Here is a 17,524-nt window from a genome sequence, read left to right as displayed (position 1 = left end):
CCCAGCACAGATGTGTGCAGCTCAGGGGGACCCCATCCAGGGACCCCCCATAACTGCCACCTCCCTAGAGACCACTTCCAGGCTAAGGCCAGGAGTGGAGAGGAGGGGAACACCTCTTCTTCTTGCTCCTTTTCACAGGTTCAGAGAACCAAGGTATTCTAGTCTCTAGAAACTCTCAAGTCCAGATTCCTAATTTACAGAGGCCCAGAGAGGGAAAGTAACTTGCCCAAGGTCACACAGCAGACAAGTGGCTGAGCCAGCTCTGCAGAGCATAAAATGGAAAGGCTTAGAATACAGTTTTCCTTCCTTCACCCACCTCTCCTATCTACAGGCCTCCCATGACCAGGGGACCCCAGATCCGGGGACAGCACAGCCCAGGCAGCCCGTGTGGCCCTGCAGCATCAGCCAGGCTGCGAGCCGACTAGCAGCCCAGGGAATTCCCCACCTTCCTCTCCGCCGCCCACCAGCTGTTCAGGGTCAGCTGTGGTGGGTGGACACTCACCCCAGGCACAGCCAACAGTCCATCCTCCGAGGCAGGAGCCGGGGAGGGCACGTTTGTCTCCTGCTTCATCGGCGGGATCCCCATCTCTGCTTATCAGCGACGGGACCTGACTCAGCCCTGCTTTGCCTCACCTGAGCATCAGCTCCACCTGTGAAAGGGTATAATCATATCTGCATTGGGATGGCTGCCATGGTCACGGGAGACACCAAACCCAGGAGTGCTTTGTAGACAGTGCCTGCAAGTGTGAAGAGCAGAGTGCTGCCTATGTCTCCTCGTGCACGTGCCCACTAGGGTGTCCGCCAATACCTATGCACATGTTTTCTGCAAGGCAAGCAAGTGCATGTTCACCTGTGCTGGGCATTAAATTCTCCCTTTGTGCACTTTAATGACCAAGAACTGGCTTCCTGATGAGGGTGGAGGGGGTGCCTTTATCAGGGGCCTGGGGAGCAGGTCTGGGCTTCAGTGAGGAGATGCACCCCAGTTTGGAGGCAGAGTGCCCAGAGCAGGGGGCCTGTGAGAAAGCCAGCTGCTGGGTTGGCGGTGGGGCATGCCTGGATGTCGGCAGCCTGCAGTCCTGGTGGGGTCCCCATTGATGGCTGTGTGTCTGAGCAGCCCCCTAACCCTCTCCAGGACTGGTGTCTCTGAGAAGCCCCCTCTTGCCTGCCTTGGGGTCCTAGGCATAATCCTTGCCCCCAACCTGGAGTCCCAGTTATCCTGGCTCCCAGGGAGGAGACTGGGCCCAGGGACAGGATGGTGGGAGCGAGACCAGAGAGGACGTTATCTATGGGAGAGGAAAGCAAAGCAGGGGCAAGTCAGCTCGAGGTGACATTAATGAGCAGGCGCTGCCCCTCCAGGCCCTCCTCCCCTCCCTCAATGGGGATGGGCTGCTCTCTGAGAGCCAGCCCTTCTCAGGGGGGTGGTCACTGCCCATGCAGCTCCCCAAGTCCCTGGGAGGGAGACCCTCTGCTCCTGTGTGGCTGCTGCTCCTCACCCTTCCAGTTAGAAGGGAGCAAGGCTCAGAGAGGGTCGGAATCTCACTCCAGCCACACAGCCCATTAGGGCAGAGCAGGGCAGCAGCTGGGGCCCAGGGCAGCCCTGGCCCCTCCCTCTGCGCCAGCCTGGCGTCGGGCCTGCCCAGCCCACCACTGTCCGCCCTCTGCCCTCGGATGGCGGCCAGGTGGGAGGGGGCTGATGCGTGGACTGACACTGAAGAAATGGACCAGCTTTGCAGCCTGAACCCCAGGCATGAGATCTGACAAAACATAAAAAGATTTACACTCCCTGCCCTCCTTGGAGATGATTGACTTTGGAGCAGGAAGGCGTCCGCTCTCGGGGGACGTGGCCTCTGAGGCCCCAAGACAGGCCGGAGTCCCTGGGCCTGGAGCCTGAGTGCTCTGAAGGTGGGGACCTCTGGGCGTGCTGGCCCCAGCCCCGTTTCCTGTGGCTGCTTCAGGACGGGGCGGGGGAGGAAGGCTCAGCCTGGGCTAGCTAATCTGGAGAAGTGATTTTCCTCCTCGGCCGGCCCCTCCCTGGGCAGGGCTCTGGGCGCGAAGGTAGCCTGGCCGTGGCTCCCAGGGAGGGGCCAGCTTATCAGGCAGGAAACACTGGGCTCAGGCCACATCCTCCTCCTCCTGGTCACAGCAGCTTCCAGGGGCAGGAAAACACTCGGCACCAGGCTGCTCCTCCACCCTCTCCGGGCCCCTCCTGCAGCCCTTCGTCCTCCTCTCAGTCCCCCAACCACCAGGGCGGCAGACAGTGCTGGGCTGTGATGGCCACTTCGGGGTTCTGCCCCGGCTTCCCAGCCCCTCTGCCAACCCTGAACCACCTACTACCTTTTTGGGCGCCTGCAGCCAGGTCACAGGGGGCAGGCGGGGGTGGCAGAAACACAACAAAGGGGCCCAGGCTCCCAGAGATGTCCGGGTCCTTCTGTGCCCCCTCCCCCATTCCCAGAAGGGCCTGGGAGCCTAGGGCCATGTGCCCACCTCCCACCAGAGCACACTGAAGCTCTCCCTTCCCAGGACACTCATCCCCAGCCACCCTCTCCTGGGTCAGCACCCGGAGGATGCAAGAATCCAGGAAGCACCTTCTTGGGAAGTCTCCTGGGCATGCCCACTCACAGGCTCCTGCATCCCCTACCGGCTGCATTCCGAGGAACACTTTGTCCCATCACCCGTGTTCTTGTTGTGCCACTAGCCACCCCCCCCAACCCCCATTCAAGGCTGAGACCCCCCCAGTCCAGCAGAGAGGCCATGGAGGTGGAGGTCTCCCCTAGCCCTGTCCCAGCCAGCCTCCTGGGCCAGCACTGCTGAGGATGACTGACCAGGCTGGGTCCTGAGAGGCGGGGCCCCTCCTGGCCCCTCCCCTTAACAGCTCTGCACTCAAGGCCCTTCACCAGTTTCTGCTCCAAGCTGCTCCCTCTCAAGTGAATCCCTTGACCTCTCCTGGCCTCCAGTTCCTTTTTCATCAAATCTGGGGATTGACAACATGATAACAGTTCCTGGGGTTCCCTGGTGGTCCAGTGGATAAGAATCTGCCTGCCAATGCAGGGAACACAGGTTCAAGTCCTGGTCTAGGAAGATCCCACATGCCAAGGAGCCTGTACCCCACGGCTACTGAGCCTGTGCTCTACAACAGGAGAAACCACGACAATGAGAAGCCTCTGCACCGTAAGAGAATAGTCCCCACACTCTGCAACTAGAGAAAGCCTGTGTGCAGCAACATAGACCCAGTGCAGCCAAAAGTAAATAAGTAATAAATAAAGCCAAAAAAATTAATTCCTTCCAGTTCTGACCTCTGATTTTTTTCAAGGTCACAGAGCTAGGATGAGAATTCTTTCCAGTAAAATTGTAACTGCTTTGTTTACATGAGGATACCTAATTCGATTGATGGTCCACATCGGAACATATCAATCTATCTTATTATACCCTGTCTTGCAGATCTTAAGGATGTTACACATGCTTTCCTGGACCTTCACAGCACCCTGAGATGTGGCAGCTGGTGCTTCTATTTTTCAGGAAAGGGGATAAAGAAAAAGGAAGTCATAAGGCTTGTCAAAATTGGAGCAGAGGAGCTACACAGCTCTCTTGGGTTCTCTGATGTCGTAAGGACAAGCCAGCATACAGAGACATGTGTGGAGCACATGGACACCTTGGGGTACCCATCCTCGTGGCGGGACCCCCACCTATGGAAGTCGACCACATCTCTCAGGTCCCATCAACAGAACCTCTGAGATACAATGGCCCTGAGGTCCCTGCTGCAAAGATCAGAGTCCGCTGATTTTTTCAGAATCCAGAGGCTTATGTTCCTTGTTTTAAGGTTCCCTAATTTGTCCTAATAAACTGTGGAAAATTATGAAAGAGATGGGAATACCACATCACCTGATCTGCCTCTTGAGAAATTTGTATGCAGGTCAGGAAGCAATAGTTAGAACTGGACATGAAACAACAGACTGGTTCCAAGTAGGAAAAGGAGTACGTCAAGGCTGATTATTGTCACCCTGCTTATTTAACTTATATGCAGAGTACATCATGAGAAATGCTGGGCTGGAAGAAACACAAGCTGGAACCAAACTGATGGGAGAAATCTCAATAACCTCAGATATGCAGATTGACACCGCCCTTATGGCAGAAAGTGAAGAGGAACTAAAAAGCCTCTTGATGAAGGTGAAAGAGGAGAGTGAAAAAGTTGGCTTAAAGCTCAACATTCAGAAACTAAGATCATGGCATCTGGTCCCATCACTTCATGGGAAATAGATGGGGAAACAGTGGAAACAGTGTCATACTTTATTTTTGGGGGCTCCAAAATCACTGCAGGTGGTGACTGCAGCCATGAAATTAAAAGACACTTACTCCTTGGAAGAAAAGTTATGACCAATCTAGATAGCATATTGAAAAGCAGAGACATTACTTTGCCAACAAAGGTCAGTCTAATCAAGGCTATGGTTTTTCCAGTGGTCATGTATGGATGTGAGAGTTGGACTGTGAAGAAGGCTGAGAGCTGAAGAATTAATGCTTTTGAAGTGTGGTGTTGGAGAAGACTCTTGAGAGTCCCTTGGACTGCAAGGAGATCCAACCAGTCCATTCTGAAGGAGATCAGCCCTGGGATTTCTTTGGAAGGAATGATGCTAAAGCTGAAACTCCAGTACTTTGGCCATCTCATGCAAAGAGTTGACTCATTGGAAAAGACTCTGATGATGGGAGGGATTGGGGGCAAGAGGAGAAGGGGACGACAGAGGATGAGATGGCTGGATGGCATCACTGAGTCGATGGACGTGAGTCTGAGTGAACTCCTGGAGTTGGTGATGGACAGGGAGGCCTGGTGTGCTGCAGTTCATGGGGTCGCAAAGAGTCAGACACGACTGAGCGACTGAACTGAACTGAACTGAACTGAATTTGTCCTAGAACTGTGCCTCCCCAAGGCCTCTTGGATGGATGGAAAGTGAGTGACCAGTGAAAGGACAGTGAGCAGAGCTAGGGGACTCACATTTTGGCCCAGGTGTGACTCTCTGAGAGATGGCTACACTCTGTACCTACACGTAGAACATGCCAGAAGTGCCCATAATAGAGTCCTCTCCCAGTCTTGGGTGATCCCCCACCTTCCTTGCTCATGGTTTGTATAACAGGGGGACCTTCCTTGTCACCCCCACCCTAATCCCATGTCCCTCTGGTTCAAGGGAAGGCAGGCCTGAGAGGATATGGAGGAAATCCAGGCTGCATCGGGGCCTCTACATGGTCCCATGATGAAGAGGGGAAGAGCATGACCACCAGCCTCCAGGGGGAGGACCACTTGGGGACAAGTCCCGTTAATTTCTGCAGATGACATCAAGCGCACATGGATTTAAACTGAGCCAGGAGGGATTTAGGTGAGGTACAAAAAGGTACAAAATAGAACTTTTTAAAACCTTTCTGGCTGCACTGTGCAGCATACGGGATCTTGTTCCCTGTCCAGCGACCAAATCCACGCCTCCTGGAGTGGAAGCTCAGAGTCTTAACAAGTCAAGGATCTTCCTGGATTGCCAAGGGAAGTCCTGAGAAAGAACGTTTTGATGATGGAACTCATTTGACTCTCTTAAGAGAGAAAAACCCCTTTCTGTAGAGGACTCAAATCAATTAGAAACCCGTCTGAAGAAGAATGGCTAAGACTCAGTCCTCAGTAGAGACAGGGAAATGGACTCAACGACCCAGACTGTCTCTGTCAATCCCAGCTCCGTGCCAGACAAGGAAACGGAGGGTTCCTCTCTACAAGCCCCTCTCCCACATCATGAGGTCTCCTGCACAATCGGTCTCAGTGTGATAAACTGACAAACACGTGGATCCAGGCTTTTTAATCTAGTACCAGCCTCCAGCTCTAAAAGTAATAAAAATTGCTTAAAGAGATCTGAAGTAGACAACAGCTATTCTGTGCATGTGTATAAAGCCTTACAACTTCTCACAAGCCCAGAAATTCACTATCTGTCCTGGATGAGAGAACTGGTCCAGAGATTAGCCCAAGTTCCAATCAACATCCAGGGATGGGGGGAGGTCACTCCTGCCCTGGTTCCCAGCTCTTTCCAGACCCTCTCCTGCTCCCTGGAGCTCTGAGAGCCCTGTGAATGCAGCCAGCTGCCCTGTGCCCTGGGGGACTCTAAGGACCAATTCCGTTCCCACATTGACTGACAGAGGAAGCCTTTCTTCCATAGAGTAAACTGATGCTTCAGGAAGGGTGTGCCATCTACTGTGGTGACTAAGGAAAGGAATACCTCCAATGTGTCGGTGAAGCCGACGGTAAGCTCATCACTGGTCCTCAGGAAGACGAGCTGCCGTGACAGGGGAAGACCACTGAGCATGGGCAGGCTGGAATCAGGTAAAAACTGTCCTCAGGAACCTGCCTTCTTCCTGGTAGGAGAGAGTTCATTCTGGGGACTGCTTGCATGGAGCCATTCTGTGCCTCGATGAAAAGCTGTAAACTCACTCATAGCTCAGACCTGCGATACCCGACTGTGAATCTAGCCAAGGACAGAAACAAGTAAATGTGCACTGCCGTGCTATTTATAATGGCAAAACACGAAAACGGAACAACTTAGTTATCTAGTACCAAGTAAATCAAGCCACATTCATACACTGAAGTACTGTGTTGCCATCAAAAGTGATAAACATGAGGACAGCTATCAATGTGGCAAAATTTCTATAATAGGATGTTTAAAGGATAAAACCAAATACCAATGGTATCTATATCTTGAACGCTTGAATACAGGACTGGGGAGTTAAGTATACAAAAATGAACCAGTTATATCAAGGTCATGGAGTGTGTAATTTTTCTTTTTTTCTAATATTTTTTTCATGTTGATTTTTCAACTGCCCTTTTCAACACTCTTAGCAGAAAGACAAAGTTTAAGGACATAAGAAAATGTCTATTTAATATTAATGACTAAAAAAGTCTATCATAAAATACCCATGTCTCTGTAAAGCTAGACGAACAAAAAAGGACTGGTCTGAGTAAACAAACAAAATACACTGATGTGTATAAAAAAAAATTACCAGTAATGTTGCTAAGTTGTTGACAATAGATGACTTATTTTTTTTTACCTATGATGTTACTTTTTACTAAACTTTCTACAAAGACTATGTTTCTTTTGAAAATTAAAATATCAGTAGATTATGCGAAGAGTTGACTCATTGGAAAAGACTCTGATGCTAGGAGGGATTGGGGGCAGGAGGAGAAGGGGACGACAGAGGATGAGATGGCTGGATGGCATCACTGACTCGATGGACATGAGTTTGAGTGAATTCCAGGAGTTGGTGATGGACAGGGAGGCCTGGCGTGCTGCAATTCATGGGGTTGCAAAGAGTCGGACACCACTGAGCGACTGAACTGAACTGATAGCTAGATAGGTGATAAATGGTTAAGTGGGTGGATGGATGGGTAGAAAGATGAAGTAAGTGACGTAGGTGGATGGGCTCAATGGATGGATAGATAATACACAGATAAATATTTTGTTCCCTTCCTTCCTTCCTTGTGTCCAAATCCCTTTGATGGGGATGAAATCAACAGCAAAGGCTTTTCAAAAGGAAACGTAGGAAGTTAAAAATGCTACAAATCACCTGCCTTCAGCTCTATTTTGGTACTCTAGGATGAGACGGGAGAGGAGATGCTTGGGTCCTCTGTGTCCACCTCCTGACTCATTTACTTCTGTAACAGGGGAGGCTATATGGCCATGGCTATATCACATTCTGTCTCAGAGCCCTGAGAACTGCACACACACGGGCTCCAGGGTCTGGGTTTCTGGAGAGATGAGTGAGGAGATTAGGGACCCAGAAGATTTCAGGTCTTTAGCACCAGGACTCACTGGAATACCTACAGGACTTCTCAGATGTTTAACTTATTCATTTATTCATCCACTTACTTGTTGAGCAGCTACTATGTATCTGCCCTGCTGGGGAAGACTCACACAAATGGATCACACCAACACCAGCTGTAAGTGCTAGATCCCATCAAGTCCCCGCTGGAGCTCAGAGACGAGAGTGACCTGCTCCCCGGCCAGCACGAGTGGGAGTGTCTGAGCTGGATTTGGACAGTGGGTCGATGTCATCAGACAGGCCATGAGAGTGAGGGTCTCCCTGGTTGGGGAATAGTGCTGGGAAAAGCACAGAAGCCTGGGTAAGAAAGCATTTTCAGAGAACAATAGGCTTTCCGGGCCGTGGGTACACTGTGGGGAAGGGGCAGGGGGTGGGGGCTGGCCATGTGGACACAGTACCAGGGCCCCTTCTCGGATCCATGAACCTCGTGGGGTCCCTGGGGACCCTGTGTGCCATGGGCGACGCACAGGCACTGAAGGGTCTTAAGGAAGTGTAACATGGTAACATTCATGTTTTAGGAAAACAACCCATAAAACGGTGCACGCACATCAATTCTCATCAGCCAAAGCCAAAAGTACGCTTGTCCCGGGAGGGGCAGGCAGGAGAGCTGGGTACCTGGGAGGGGCGGCCAGAACTCTACAATACCCCTGGCTTCCGGGCATGACCGTCTTACTCACAGCTGGGCAAAAGTGAGAAAGCTCCCTGTCGCAGGTCAGTGCCCTGCCCTCCCGAAGGCGGGGGACACCACCCTCGCCCCCACAGTATGGCCCGGAATGACACACGCCCCTCTGGCCCCGTCCAGGGCCGGCCACTGACGCTGACACATAGATATGGCCAGTGGACGTTGCAGGACAAGCTCTCCCGCCAGGCGATGACGCTGCAGGCGGCCACTGTCAGCTGGCCACGGTGGTGGGCCTCGGCGGCAAGGAATTCAGGTGTCATCTAATGCTAGCCTTGTCATTTCCCCTTTGTCCATCCTTTTCCCCTGGGATGTGAGAGGTTAAAAACCGGCCGGATGTAATCCTACGTCTGGTGAGTCTCTGTGAAAGGCATGAGCCTTCTAACTGGGAGACTGTCAATGCCAGCGAATGTATTTGACAAAGTGCTGAAACCCCAGCCTCCACCAGTTGAGTAGGGTGACCCCAGGGTGCCCCCTCCCTCCCTGGACCTCAGTGTTCCTGACTGTGCAATGGGGTGGAGTGATGATGGGCCCCATCTGGGGCTGGGAATGAGAAACAGACCATAAAATTTGCTGTAAAACTCCCTACATCTATAAAGTGCTATTAAAGTAATGACGAGAGATTACGATCCAATTTGCACAAAGAACGTCTGCCTGATCGGACCCTCCCAAGACCCACTCCTTGGCCCAGAGGCCCTGGAAGAACACAGGGCTTCTATTGACATGAACAAGTTACAACGGCTTTCCCACAGAGAGGAGCCAGATGTAGTGAATGGCCTGAGGACTGAGGAATCATCGCTTTTTTCCGGACACTGTTTGGCTGGGATTTTCATCTTGAACCTTAACAAGATATTACATCCTTTAATTACCCACCCTTGTGTTGCCCTGTTTTCTCTGCAACATTCCAGGGAGCTTTGAGAGCACATGATTCTTGTAAGACCACATCCCTAGATGCATAGGAAAGAGGACAATCTAAATAGTCTTCAAAAGATGATTTCAAAAAGAAAGGGAAAATGGAGTTTCCCCTTAAGGAAGCAAATACTTGGGCCCCACTTCCCATCTTGAGAGTCTGACAACCACTGCATTCCACCTTACAAGTGTGAAGTCATCCTATCCAAGGAGAAAATTGTTTTGCAGCTAGGCTGTGAATTTGTCTTTTCTTTCAATATCAAGAAGAATGACACTGTTTCTAAGGTGTAAAATTAGGCTTTATCTCTTTACCATAATTCATAAAATCAACCAATCAACCACTCCAACAAGGTAAGTTTTTTAAAATAAAAAAGATGATGGAGAGAACATTTTGACCAACACTGGAAGGAGAACTGGCATAATATCTACGCCTCACTTGAAAACTTTTTCCTTCACCAAGCTGTATTTCAAATGACAGAATGGTCGTGGTACAAAAATGTTTATTTAAATTAAATATTTTAGGCAAACCAATATCTACAACCATTCCAAAGCATATATAGTTCCTACAGAAAATGGAACAGTTTAGCTTAATGTCTGTGATACTGTTTTATAAGATTATTAATACACATTCTGGACTGCACCAATCATATTGTCCATGGTTTACTATTTATTACCAAAAGTCACATACAGTAATAGCATAAAGATTAATCATATCTTATAAGTGATTTTACAAGAGAATTCCTTGGAAGGAAAAAAAAAGGATCTTTCAACAATACAAAATATAAGGTGAAAATAATAGGAGAATATATAAAAACACTTACATATTTCATACAGGCAATAAAATGCTGAAATCATAAGACAACTGTCTTTTATGTCTGATAGGTATGTTCCTTCAACAGAGACTTGGAGGAAGGATGGAAATGTTTTTGGGATGGGGTCAGGGCTCAGAAATATTTTCTGAATCACAGTGCATTTCTATTCTTTGGGAAGTAAGTATAATAAAGGGAAGTTGCTTTGATGTGCTGGCCGAAGATGTTACCTGAAGAACCAGAGGGCTGGTGAGGAGAACGAATTCCCATTTCTGCCATAGGAATCATGCCTGGGATTTTTAAGTCAAGTGATCTTTGAATCAGTAGCCAATTCAGGGGTGGAGAAAGAATAGAAAAGAAGAGAAAAAAGAAAGTCCAGGAAAGGAAGATGGAGACAGAGGAAAGGAAGATCTTTTTGCATCTGCAGAAGGGAGAGTGTGGTGAAATTTTGCTCAAGAAATCAGCACATTCAGATTCAAAGACACTGATGCTACAGTGCTGAAACTCTTTCCAGCTCCCTGCTCTTTGGGTCATTAGGAACGGAAGGCTGACAAGACGTTGCCAAGGTCAGCAAACTGCATCTGATTCAGGCTGAGCATGAAGGCGTGTATGTTGTGTGTGTCTCATACACACTGTAAATATTCAGACATGTATTTTCTTTTGAAATGTATGAAAGTGAAAAGAAAGTGAAAGTCACTCAATCATGTCTGACTCTGCGATCCCATGGACTATACAGTCCATGGAATTCTCCAGGCCAGAAACTGGAATGGGTAGCCTTTCCCTTCTCCAGGGGATCTTCCCAACCCGGGGATCGAACCCAGGTCTCCCGCATTGCGGGTGGATTCTTTACCAGCTGAGCCACAAGGGAAGCCCAAAACACTGGAGTGGGTAGCCTATCCCTTCTCCAGCAGATCTTCCTGACCCAGAAATCAAACCAGGGTCTCCTGCATTGCAGGCAGATTCTTTACCAACTGAGCTATCAAAGAACTTATCTTAAAAAATATATATATATGTTTTTAAAAAAGCAGCTTGAATTCAATTTCGTTGTCAGTGATGCAGTTAACCCCCAGCGTTAATTTCCCAAATCACTATGAGTGTTTTTTCTCAAACTCTTAAAGGGTCCTTTTGGAAGACTAGGATCATTCATAATGGAAGATGGTGACCAAGTGCAGCAGCCTGGGGTCCTTGGGCAGTGCACGGAATCCTCACCAGGTTGCACGTGAATGAGTTCACTGAGGCCAGCTTCAGCTTCCTTTGGAGAGAATCCTAAATCGGAAAACCCTGGAGCGGAGGGTACCTAAGATACGGAGTCTGTCCCTCACTCCGCAGATGGGGGGATGGGCTGGAAGGAGAGGCGAGGGGAGTCAGGTCTCCCCAGCCCCCGGAGGCAGAACTGGGATTGGGCCGCCAGTCCCCGAATCTTAGCCCAGGGCTCTTCTCACCTGGAAGACCAAAGGTCAGGACGGCAGGACCCCTGCAGCTGTGTCAGAAGCGGCAGGGATGCGAATGTTGCTGGGCTTTTCCCGAATTTGTTTCCGGATTGAAAACTGGGAGGAGAGGTCAGTGAAAACTACCGGGAAATAGCGTCCTCAGCAACGACCGCGCCTGATTCCCAGGGTGGAGCCAATGGAAACTCTTTTGAAGGAATATACTCAGAACACTGGCCGCAGCGGGGCGGGGCGGAGGGGAAGGGGCGGAGGAGGGGCCCCGGACCCTCAGAGCCTGTCGGCGCGCGGCTCGTGGAAGTGCGTGCCCACCCCGGGGCGCTGCGCTCGGCGCGGTAAGGACCGGCTGCGGCGAGGCCGGCCGGATGGGCCGCCCGGGCTCTATGACACACTGTAGCTGTTGTAGTACGTGGCCGTGGCATCAGCCAGCACGGAAATGAGGCTGGTCTCTGTGGGGCCCGTCGGTGTCACCTGAGAGACCGCGCCCTGCCCGCTGAGGGCCCCGGCGGCAGAGTCTGGGTGGCCAGGAGTGTTCAAGTACTGGTCGAATTCATTGCGATCCATGTCCCCCAGGAGTTCCACCTGGCTCAGCTGATCCAGGGCTTCGAAGCCAGGATGCTCGGGAGGCGGGGAGAGCTGGCCCAGGTGGGCGTGCAGGTTGGAGTGGAGAGGCGGGTAGGCGGCCTGGGAGTAATAGGCCGGAGACGGGGGACAGCCAGACACGGTGGACATCATAGAGACGCCCGAGGACTGACCGAGGGCCAGGGAGCCCAGGGGGTGGCCGCAGTGGAGGGGGTTGGGGGCGTACTCCGGGGAGTAGGGGGGCCCGGGCAGGTGGGCGATGCGGCGGGAGTGCGCATGGTCCTCCTGGCAAGGGGAGGAGAAGAAGGTCTGCTCCGGCTCCAGCACGTCCAAGGGTGACATCTCCGGCGGGGTGGGCAGCCCGTAGGGGTACGCGTCCACGCTGCCCGGGGTGCCGCCGCCGCCGCTGCCGCCGGCCGGGCCGTCATGGAAGCAGCCCCGCAGGCCGGGCAGCGCGGAGCCTGGAGAGTACTCACCCCGGTCCTCCTTCTCCCCCGGCGCCCCCCGGCCGCCGCCCCGCTTTTCGGGCAGGGAGTTCTGGTCGCGGGAGAGCGAGCTGAGCAGGAAGCCTGGGTCCACGCGCTTGCACAGGCGCTTGGCCTGCTTCTTCCTGCGTGGCCGGTACTTGTAGTTGGGGTAGTCCTGCATGTGCTGCAGTCGCAGCCGCTCCGCCTCGTCCACGTAGGGCCTCTTCTGGGACAGCGTCAGCGCCTTCCACGACTTTCCTGCTCACACAAGTCAGACAAGGCCGCCGTCAGCCTCTGCGCAGCTCGCCTCGGGGCGCCCGGTGCACCTGTCTCGACTGGGGCCGCCGAGCATCGCACACACCTGCTGCCTCAGTCCCCTGTCCCTCCCCCCAACCCAGTGCCCCCTCTTCACACAAGACACCCCACACTCCGCACCCTCTTCTCAGCCCACATCCTGCACATGCAGTAAGGCCAAACCAACCTCTCCCACTTGCACGCTCCAAGGCACTCGTGCAAAAGACACACAGACACACACACACACACACACACAGGATCATGGCACCTCTCCTATCAAAGCCACCAGACAACAGGAATGTATAAACAGTGTGAGATTCTCAGTGAAGGGTCCACCTAACCCAACGTCACCCACAGGACAAAAATATGTAGACTACAACATTGATTTGGGCTCCCTTTTACCTTCTGAGGGTCAGTTCTTATCATTTGTGCATCCTAATGAAACTTCTGCCTTCCTAGGTTATCGCTGCCCTTCGGGAAGTGACACTATATTATTTATTTGTGGCATACATCTATCACAGGCTTTCTTGTGAGGGTACTCAGGATCAGTCAACAGCTTCACAGATGGAGGTAAAATTACAAGATGTAAATTACAGGATCTCATTTATGGCAACAGAGGATTAGCCCTTATATCTGAAGGTCAAACAGAACCTTCATGCCACACACACACACACACACACACACACAAGCTATGGCTTCTAACTGTCTACTGTGACCATGGGAGAGGGCACCTTATCAGTCACTGACTCTCCATACAGAAGTAAACACCTTACCTTCCCTGGCTCTTTGTTTTTCCTGCAGTAAAAAATACACTGTGATGCTCCCCAAAATGCTCTTCTGAAGAAGCATCCCACACTTGTGTCCCACTGGTGCACAAATGCTGCTCTCATGTGTATTTTCCATTCATCCTTTTCACTTGTGTGTTATTGCATAGATTAGTGTCTCTTTCTTTCTTAAAGCACATTGCCCATCCTGCTGCAGGTTTTCTAAAGGTCACTTCTGGACACCTTAGATGGTTACCTCCTAGGGTAGGCTTGGGAATTTAAGTTCCCCTATGACATTACTGTATCCTGAAGTTTGAGACAAATTGCCCAGAGGGCAGCCCCCTGCCCCAAATCTTGGAAGGAAAGGGGCTGCATCTCCCACCCAGAGCCCTTGGCACAGGGCCAAGTCCAGAGCTATGTGTGTGACTGCCCTTCATGGGTGCTGGCTGGCCCTGGGTGTCAGGCACACAGAGGGGGCTGGAGGAAGGTGATTATCCAGTACCCTTTGGATGAAAGTATATAACACTATTCCAGTGAAGTTGTCAATTAATACAGTTAGCTCTCACTTGAAAAGACAACTTTAAAAGTGTCAGGAACTCCAATTTTAGTATATGTGCTGCCGAAGCGAGCACTGTCAGGAACTCCAGATTTGGAGTTGGCCATTAGTTTCCAGCCTGTGATTAAGGCCACAAGTTATGGCAAGAGGTCCAAGACCCAGACACACCCACACCCTGACTGTGGACTGAATATAAAATGTGACTCAAAGTTTCTGAGTGTACCGAGATATTGTAGTATTCATAAAATATAGGTTCATTTTAAAAACCACTAAATGTATAACTGTCTTTACCTGCTTTCTCATCCATAACATACACGAGTGCTACTGTGTGAAGTTTTTAGAGTCAAAGACTGGAGAGCTAATAGTCAAAAAAGTCTGGGTGGGCTCTCGCATTCAGCCCTTTCCCTCTCCTAAGTCAGAAAGGAAAGGGCTGGGCAAGATCATGGGCTTGGGATGGAAATAGATCATCCTGCTGCCCCCTCCGCTTCAGCAGGTGTAGAAAATCCACATTTTTCAAAGCAACACTAGGTCAGTTTCCTTTCCCTAGTGCCAGGGGCTGTGTGGTTAAGCAGGAAGGAATCCATATCTTTCCTGCAAAATGCACTGTAACCTCTAGAAGCCTAAGTGCCAACTGCCAAGAGGAATCAGCTCACAGGAGGCATTTGTCACCCAAGTCCCTTTGCCTGTCCTTTCCCTGGGAGCAGGCAGCCCCAGTCCTGCAAGGCTCTCTAAACTGAGTTCTCCCACCCTCGGCTGGGCCTGCTCTATCCTCATCACAAGAGCTGTGCTTGGGCAACAGGCATAGCACATGGGTCACACCAAAAAATTACATTTAGGGGCTCACCGAAAAAAAAAAAGTTTTCATTGCTTTAGAAATCTCAAGAAAAATATAAACTTTCTGCTTGAAGAAACTGTTTTATTATTGTATATCTTAATATATTTGTCTTTATGCCAACACCTTATAAAGTATGATTTTAAGTATTTTTTTTCTGGGACAGGGCTGGCTAAGACACACTGGCCCACTAACTCGTCCTGGGAACAGCTAGCCAAGGGGGCTGGGCAGAGGGTGGGAGGCTCTTTGAAACCAGCACTCTATCAGCTGCTTTGAAAGGGCAATCAAACTGCAAGAGGACCCTTTCTGCCAGAGGGCCCGTGGCTTTAGACAGCACAAAGAGGGGTGTCAGGCCTCATTCCACCGATCTGGGGAAGGAGCCCCAAGCTCCAGCGGAAAAAGGAAAAAGAAAAGGCTCCAAGATGGGCCGGGTGGGGTTGCTGGGGGCAGGGCCAGCCTCGGGTGACCACACACTGTCCTTTTTTACAGGGCCTGGCGCCTGCTGGGCACACAAAGTGCCTTGAAAGGTTCCCATCCGTCAAAATGAATAAAAACTACCACAAAGGGCAAAGAGATTAGGCGTTGGCTGGAGCTGATATAGTGCCCAGCTTCTGACAGTGGAGAGAGAAAAAGCCCCCGGCCTCCAGAACATCCTTTCCCCATTGGCCTGACTTGTCCCCAGTCCGGCGTCCGGGGGTTCTCGGACATACCCGCACAGGCCGTCCTAAGCATCCGAATCAAATTTTCTACACTCCTGCGACTGGGAAAGAGGTTCGAATCAAGTCCATTTTGCTGTTGGTTTGATAATTAAGTTAAAGCAGGAATGCGCCACCGCAAGGTCTCTCTTCACCAATATTCGTTAATGAGAGGTACGACTTCCTGTGACTGTGCCCGTGGTGAAGTTCAGAGGATGATGGGTTTTCCTGCTCTCTTACACCCGACCTGTCCGTGCGCGCGAGGATCTCCCTAGTCGAGTCCCCGCACCAGGCCGCAGCTCAGACCCGCCCGTGCCCCAGGGCCCCTAACTCTGCTCCCGTCTCTTACAGTGGGCCTCCCCGGCCACCCCGGCGGGCCATGCCAGTTCACTCTGGGCCCGGTCCACGCGTCCCTGCTCGGAATCCCAGTCCCCGCGCGCACACCCACGCTCGCCCAGATGCCCAACCTCGCGGGCACGGTGCGCGCCCCCGTGGGTCCGCACGCCGAGTCTGTCCCACCCTCGCCCCGCGCGCCCTCACTACACCCGCCCGCCCTCCAGCCGCCAGACCCCCGCCCGCCGACTTCGGGCCGCGCCCCGCCCGCTCACTCACCCAGCATCTTGCTGAGCTCGGCGTTGTGCAGGTCCGGGTTCTGCACCGCCAGACGTTTCCTCTCGTCCTTGGCCCACACCATGAAGGCGTTCATGGGCCGCCGGATACGGCTCTCCGAGCCCTTGTCCCCCGGCGGGCGGGGGGCGGCCGGCGGCGACAGCCCGTCCGACAGCTCGGCTTCCAGGGCAGGGCACTCGAGACCCTCAGGCCACGGGTAAGTTCCTAGCAGCGAGGCCATGGCCGCACGGGGGTCGCCTCGCTTCGCGTCGTCGGGCCGGCGTTGACCTGGCCCTCGCACCGGTTGGGGCGTCCAACTTGGCCGGCAGCCGCGGCCCGGCCCCTTATTTATCAGCTTCGAGAGGCTGCGTCCTCCAATGACTCTCGAAGGCGGCGCGGCCCCTCCCTCCTTCACGGCGCGGGCCCCCTCCCTGCGTCCTGGGCCGCAGCGTCCCCGCTCCGACCTGCCGGGAGGAGAGGCGGGAGGCGGGCCGCTTCCCCAGCGTGCGCCCGCCCCCGGCCCGCCCCTCCGCCTCCCAGGTGGTTCCCGGGGATCAGTGCCCCGAAGCCCCGGGGCCGCCCCTCGGCCCGCTAGCTCACAGCGCAGGTGCCTCCGGCCGGGAGGAGGGAGCCGCCGGTGATCGCGGGGCCCAGGAGCGGGAGCCGGACTCCAGCCCCTCATCCCGACTGGCCGCGGCCTCCCAGGGCCAGGTTCCGCTGGCTCCTCCCGTGCGTGGAATCCTACGAAGAATAGAAGCCAAACAGGTTTCGCTGGGAATGGCCGGGCACGAGTGACTTTTGGCCGTGACACCCGGCCTTTGAACTCTTCTTGATAGAACACACTTCGTGCTTTTGTAAATGACCTGGGCGGCGACAATCTCGCCCCCCACCCCCAGCCGACTTGGGCAGCCAGAGAGACTGGAGAGGGGGCTGGATCCCGTTTCGGGTTCCCCTTGGCACCCACTGGAGGGTCCCCCCTCGATGCTCAGCGGCTCCCTGGCTCTTCAGAGAGCATGCCTGCAGCCTCAGTTCTCTCATTCACCCTGG

The 17,524-nt window shown here is 52.6% G+C and overlaps 1 protein-coding gene across 1 annotated transcript; it reads right to left on the bottom strand.

Annotated features, from left to right (window-relative positions):
* Window positions 1–11,136: 11,136 nt before the first annotated feature.
* SOX7 (SRY-box transcription factor 7) lies at window positions 11,137–17,279 on the bottom strand. The gene is made up of 2 exons (XM_006064317.4): window positions 16,481–17,279; window positions 11,137–12,985 (listed from the first exon to the last, which is right to left on the bottom strand). The coding sequence occupies exons 1-2, from the start codon at window positions 17,157–17,159 to the stop codon at window positions 12,060–12,062; spliced, it is 1,605 nt and encodes a 534-aa protein (XP_006064379.2). The 5' UTR covers window positions 17,160–17,279; the 3' UTR covers window positions 11,137–12,059.
* Between the last annotated feature and the right edge of the window lie 245 nt (window positions 17,280–17,524).

The sequence above is a fragment of the Bubalus bubalis genome, chromosome 3 (genome assembly GCF_019923935.1).
Source record: "Bubalus bubalis isolate 160015118507 breed Murrah chromosome 3, NDDB_SH_1, whole genome shotgun sequence".
NCBI classification, from domain to species: domain Eukaryota; kingdom Metazoa; phylum Chordata; class Mammalia; order Artiodactyla; family Bovidae; genus Bubalus; species Bubalus bubalis.
This window is presented reverse-complemented; position numbering and strand designations above follow the sequence as displayed.

What these genes read in the sequence shown, in the direction of transcription:
- SOX7 (XM_006064317.4), bottom strand. Translation starts at nt 17,159, where the DNA reads ATGAGGGGCTGGAGTCCGGCTCCCGCTCCTGGGCCCCGCGATCACCGG. An exon ending in CGAGCTCAGCAAGATGCTGG is followed by an intron (nt 12,986 to 16,480) that starts GTGAGTGAGCGG and finishes TTGTGTGAGCAG; the next exon opens with GAAAGTCGTGGAAGGCGCTG.